Here is a 6,980-nt window from a genome sequence, read left to right on the forward strand (position 1 = left end):
TTCCTTACAAGTTGAAGTAATATTTCAAAAAATGTCACACACGTCTGTGCATGCGTGTAACTTTTATGGTTGTTATTATATTTTAGTATTTTTTTTTTTTGGAAAATAATTTATGCTTGCATTGAAATTTTTCAAGTTACTCTTAAATAATGCTCCGATTTGTCGAGTTTGTTATGTTTCTGGGAAGCAATATAAAATATCACACAGCTGCTAAAGAGTAACAGTTTAAGCAAAATATAATATTTAAATGTTTACTTATTATCATCATATACATATATATACATAAGTTTGTCTTGAAATTTGTCATTTGGGGTACGAGAAATAATAGTTCATTATAAAAATCGCTTACAGGTACACAGCTATTTTTCGGCAACAATTTAATCATAGTTATTTAATGAAGGTGAATGTATGTAAAATATGTATTTAAAATATATTAGAAAATATGTCATAGTTGGTCTATTCCATTTTGTCTCAACAGAATGGAGCTTGTAATGCTCAAAGATTACCCAACGACCCATTTCAACGTGCGCTAAGATAGAATAACATTATTAAGATAGAATAAGATGTAATTATCTGAAGTACCACAATTTTGTCCTTGTAGATGAGACTTTTTCACACATTTTGCTATCTATAGGGCTTTACTTTAGACCAGGAGAAGAAAACTGCAGGAAGAGTCCAGCACTTTCACTACGTTGTTAAGATATTAACCTTAATAAGATCTATCTTTCTATAATATAGCAAAACTCTGTCTCTGTCTACAATACAATACACTTATTTGACATATTTTTCTTGTCTACATAGCTTTAAAAAAATCCCGACCCAGAATGAGTTTTCTTTGGTCATAGTCTTACTTATGGTATAAAAGATATGTTACAGTTCCAGTGTTTCATTGTAAGCGTTTATTCCAACTTAATAAAAATAATAATAAAAATTTGTGGTGACATCTATTACTTACTTACTTACTTACTTATGGAACAATTTTGTTCCATATTGCCTTATGTATGTTGAGATGCGAAATCAATCAGCCTTCTTTCATTATCAGAAGTTTTTGTGTGAAGTTGAACTTTCCGACAGTAACGCCAAAGATACAAAGAAGGTATCAGCTTGTTCAAGCTGTTCATAGAAAATTTCCTTGGTGTCGTCATCTTTATCTTCTGTCGGAGGAAGACCACAAATTAGAGTGGTGAAGAAATATTTTGCCTTGATACGGATTTTTGCGAGCCTTTCGTTTATTGGTGAAAATGTTGAGACCAAATTTCTCAAGTTTCAAATTACCGCAAATCCGACTCCAATTTCGTGTTTTGTTGCATGGCAGCTATAGTAGATGTCACAATGTTCTCGTTTAAAGAATCCTTTTCCCGTCCATTGCATTACCTGTAGGGCGGTAATGTTAGCCTTAAATTTCTTAGGGACATTAACCCTGTAAAGAGTTCGAACATTCCAGGTGCATATTTTTAAATCGTGTTCCTTAAAACGTTTACGATTGTCGTCATCAGTAGATCGTTTCCTTATCCGAGGCTGCCTCTCTGTTTGCATTGAATGGTGTTTTTAAATGGTGGGTTTCAAGTCCGACGCATAACCTCATATATCCATGAGGAAGGATTTCGCTGCACATATTAGTTCACTACGCACGGATGATTGTAGGTATCCAGAGGGGGCCACGTGGAGGCTGTGTGTCAACTTAGAGAGAACAGTGACATGGATCGTGTTGGTATTTACCATGTTAAATACAATCAGATACTTTACCTTGTACTTATGTTCAATCCCATCCCCTCCGGTGGCATCTATTAGCATATATAATTTTATAATATAAAATATATAATTTTATATTTATATATTATATATATAATATATAATTTTATTACAGCGATCTATTTGGCAAAATACGTTTATATATCAATGGATAACTACTCATGCCGGTCAAATTAAAACAATCTGAAGACTTTGAGATGTTTTCATAACACATAACGAATAAAAAGTACATCATCACATCACAGGTTGAAATATAACAAAACAAGTACCACAACCAATAATATTGTCTGGTACACAGATGGCTTTAAAACTTAACATGTATTGGGATGGGAAGTCTACAACTCGGAGAGCCAAATATACATTCGTTAGACTTGGTACAATGGCTCTGATATTTTAAACCGAAATCTCTGCCATAAATATATACTAAATATGCTAATGAGCGTGCCTCAAGACAACCATATGGGCCAGAGCGAAATCTTGTAGTCAACAGAAATCATTTCAGTAGTATAAACAAATCAAACTTCACTAATAAAGGTGCCCTACTGCACCAAATTTTATTTCCTGAACCACTCAGAAAATAAAGCGCAAAAATCTCCTTAATCTGGACAGATCGGACTTAAAAACAAATTCCAAATAAGTATAAAGTACGGCTATGACTTCCAATAACCATCGAATTTAGATTATGTGTGAAAGACGCCGAAACATATTTGCAGACATTTGGAGCGTTTTCTGTTCTTCATCTATTGAAGATGAAGAGAAAAGAATTTTCCACAAAAACTTTATACACGAATCAGAGTGTATAAATCTAACATCGATCTGGAAAATATAAAAACTTTTCTGGATGCAGCCGAAGTGACAAAAGTCTTTCGGTTATTATGGATAAGATAGGATACAATACCCCATAGTGACACAGTGTCACGAACAGTTAATGTTTTCTTAACCAATCAAATATACTATACTAATATACAATATTAGGCTTTTTCTTTTGTAAGCATGTCACAAAAGAATATATATGATAAATACTACTTTTAATGGCAACTCTGGACAAAATGGAAATTTTGTTAGGCTTATATATACAGTGTTTTAAATAAAGTAAAAGTTTAAAAATTAGTAGAAAATATCTGAAGAAAATATATATTCTTAATTACTTTCTCAGCTTTGTTAATGAAACTACAGTTTAACATCACATAGATAATCAAAGGAAACAGACATCATTGTTGGACCAGCCGTACTTTGTCTTGAAAAATTAATTTTTAATTAATTTTTTTAACTTTTTAAAAATTTTAAAACAATCTCGTTATCAGCGAAAATGTGATCACTTGAAAAATATAATTTTTAACAAAATTATTAATAGTCACTTTAAAAGTTTTATAGTTTAGTTTGGTACCATCTGTCACAACCATGGGGCATCGCAAAAATAAGACATCAGGTAATGATTTCTTAAAATTAAAGAAAAATATATATAGATGAATCTTATTTACATGTAGAAGTTTGGAATCTTATTAGCTATATATTTATAAGTTTTACATATTTATCAGTTCTTTTAGTGGTAGGTATTTCTATATTTATCGGAAGTGGTGGATATTATATTTATTTTAGTTGTATGGAATACCAATAAAAATATTTATTAATTTAAATTAATTTAAATATAAATATTAATTTATATTTAATTTAATTCTGTATATAATATATACATACTATTAGGAAAAGAATGAAAACCCTTAGTTCCTAAAGCTCAATTTATAATATATTATTATTATATATTAGGTATAATCAATCGATATCTTTAATTCTGCAAACTTTGAAGATGTATTCTCGCAAATTCTATATAATGTTATTTCTGATAAATAAGATCATGACTAGATTTATTTCTCCTTCCATTTCTGTAATCTGATATTGCAATATTGTACAATCATTTTTGTATCGTAATTCATCAGTCTAAAAATCGGGTATATCATATTATATTATATTACACCAAATATTGTATATTTTTATTCTTTATATATAAATATATAAATTATTTATACATAATTATTTCATAATTTATAATTATAATTTATTTATTTATATTATTATATATTATCATATTATACTATACACAATGTAGTAGTTTTAATACTAATCTTATTAAAAATTCACTTATTATAATAACTATGTTAAAGAAACTAAATATCAAATACTTTCGTTTTTTTCCATTATAACCGTTCTAAATTCATATGGTTCTATACATTCAAAAAATATTATTTTCTGATTGCATTCTATATGTAACATATTATTATTATATATATGTAATGAAAGTATTGTTTTTTTTTGCAGGTGATCAGGAATCTAAGGATGAAGAGAGTAAGATTGTGAAAGAAACTTATATATATTAACTGATATAGTTAATCTTACTGATTTCATTTTTTTTATAGCTGAAAATAATGCGCTGGGGAGTAAGTCGTTTTGTAATTTTTTAATCTTTTCACTATAACCATAACGAATATATATTTTTATAACATTTCAATTCATAATTATTTTAAATGAAAAACTTAGTTTTACATAAGATACTAACTGAAGAATTCTTAAAAAAAATTATGTCAACACCATTATTGTTAAAATCACAGACTACAATATTACCTGTGGAACAGAAGTATAATTATTTCCGTAATATCTTGTCCATTATTTAACATATTTATTGGAATTTCTTGTTTTCATTAGCAATGATTCTGCAACTATTCGTATTTTACATAGTGGAAAAACATAAATTTTGGACTTTAGAGAATTAAAAGTGCAGATACGACCCCTATCACACACTGCCACAGAAAGACCTACAAAAATAATTCATTCATCTTTCAAGTTTTGCTACGTAGCAATTTATTGGTAAACTGCTGAGACCATAATGGTTCTTATACCGGGTAAATCTAATTGCTACTTCTTCCTAAATACTAATTTCAATTTATTCAAAAATTTTCGAACAACTCTAATCAATATATTAAATCTAATATCTAATAAGAAGAGATTAATGTCAATTTACAATGTCACGATGCGGTACCAACAAAATCCCTCTGTTAAAAAACAAATATAAAAAGGGTCTTCAAATCAAATGTGGATCATCTTGCAACAATAGATAAGTTATGATAATGAATAATATGGGAGTATAGAATACTTTAGAAATACTTTAGAGAATAGGATAATACATTATCCAAAGATTATTTTATAATCTATGATGTAAAGACATGTTAAAATTTCTAAAACAATCGGAATCGTAGAAAAGGTGGACAATTGCAGCACTGTCTTTTCAAAATACCTCACATATTTTGTGAGAGAACTGTTTTCATTGGATGTAAAAGCCTCTATACGAACGGTTTTTTATTCATATAAAACAATATAGTTAGGATACCTAAAACCATTTATCTAAAAATGTTGTATGTCATTTTCTATAAAAGCTTGGTGTTTTCTAATCTTAATTAAAGAACTTTGAAAAACATCCTTTAGTATTATCTCAAACAGTCAGCAAGCGGTAACGATTTGAAATAATAGTACAACTCATAGCACGCAGATGGTCATCCAAAGGACATCTTTCTAAAAATTTAGCTCTCATGGCTACTTCTTAAGCTTCTTACTTCAAATACATATACGACTTAAACAGAAGAATTTGTGTTTCTTGCATCAAATATATAAATAAACAGTATCTGCACTCTAACAGTTGATTCTATAACAAATTAAAACAAAATTTCTGAATAGACTTTTCCTTGTAGTACTTTTACTTTTACTTGTGTACTTTACTTATTGTTTAATGAAACTCTCATAGAGATTTTAACAAGACTTATTTTATATAAGAATCGTTTTTCTCGAATTCCTTAAACACTTTTCAATCACATTCTTTACTTTATAGATACTGAACTCAAATAGCATGAAGCTCTTCAGGTTCTTCACAGGAACTCAAAAAAGTGTGGAGTTCTTAAATGTCTTTAGTTTCTTTAGTCTTCTTTATTAGTCGAGAAGTTTTTGATAATAAAAATCAATTCATTAGTCCATAATCGATTATTTGAATTGGTTCAAAATAAAATAAATAAGCAAATTGAATTGATGATATCGAACTTCTTCTTGAGTATCTTTAGTTTCTTTAGTTCACTTTATTAGTCGAGAAATTTTTGATAGTAAACATCAATTTATTAGTCCATAATCGATTGACTGAATTTGTTAAAATTTAATAAATAAGCAAATTGAATGAGGATATTGAACTTTAAAACAATTGAAATAAGATTAAAGCTGAAACTGAACTTACTGATGACATTTTTTGAAACGAACCAATGACGCCTTTTTCAACATTTTAATTAATATATTTTCCAACAAGCCTTCTGCTATCCTAATAAATGGGTTATGGTAATTTAACAAACAAAAAACATGCTAACAACGCCTAGACGGTCCAGCTTCTTCAGTGGCAAGCAATGTCACAAATAAATCTTATTAAAAACCGTGACAAAGGACTGATGGTGGCATATCAGCAGCATAAGTAGTGCGGCACATGTTAATCAATCGCTGGCACAGTCGAGTTCTTGTGTTATTATTACATTTAAACACTAATTTTTAACACGAAACAAATGCAGTTTAATAAATGCAGCTGTTCCCAGCTTAATCCATACTCCAACTAAAACACTGGCAACCCCAAGCGACAGAGGTCCTGGCAAAGGTTAAAAATAGTCGCATGCAAGGTGCTCGTTCACAGCATACTCGCTTTCAAAAAATCATTTAAATTATGTGACAGAGTTTTCATGTTTTTGCTTAATTTTATAGTAATTTTTATGTGCTGCGGAACAAGCAGGATAACAGACAATATAAAAAAGAAGACAAGGACTTAAAAAATATTAAACATAGAACAGGAACTCAATTGCCCGTATAACGTAAATGAGTAGAACTATTGAAAAGACTATTGATTATTGTGTGATTGAAAATTGGATCTTTTTCATTGTCGGCCTCGAAATGCATATATCCTGATATTAACAAGATATTTTGCTACTGATTAAAAAAATTTGTTGCTTTTTGTCTTCTAACAGTACACACAAAGGGTACGTGTGTAATGTGAGCTAAAAAACCAATAATGTCTAATGCAACATAATTTCGTTTACAGAACGGACAAAAGACAAATCCGGAAATGTCCTGCGTGCGATTTATTGTATCATTTTCTGTTATTTGTAAAGAATGCTGAGTCCTTTTTTATTATATGTACTCTTAATTTCATAAAA

The 6,980-nt window shown here is 29.2% G+C and overlaps 1 protein-coding gene across 2 annotated transcripts in view; it reads left to right on the top strand.

Annotated features, from left to right (window-relative positions):
* The first annotated feature begins 3,105 nt into the window (after positions 1 to 3,105).
* Positions 3,106 to 6,980, top strand: part of LOC119678857 (saccharopine dehydrogenase-like oxidoreductase) — a 33,871-nt gene continuing 29,996 nt past the window's right edge. For both annotated transcript variants that reach the window (XM_038090935.1, XM_038090936.1), the window contains exons 1-3: positions 3,106 to 3,181; positions 4,069 to 4,095; positions 4,167 to 4,187. In XM_038090935.1, coding sequence (XP_037946863.1) covers positions 3,154 to 3,181; positions 4,069 to 4,095; positions 4,167 to 4,187 — 76 coding nt within the window. In that variant the 5' untranslated portion in view covers positions 3,106 to 3,153. The remainder of the gene's footprint in view (positions 3,182 to 4,068; positions 4,096 to 4,166; positions 4,188 to 6,980) is intronic.

Source organism: Teleopsis dalmanni, chromosome 2, assembly GCF_002237135.1.
Source record: "Teleopsis dalmanni isolate 2A chromosome 2, ASM223713v2, whole genome shotgun sequence".
Lineage (NCBI taxonomy): Eukaryota > Metazoa > Arthropoda > Insecta > Diptera > Diopsidae > Teleopsis > Teleopsis dalmanni.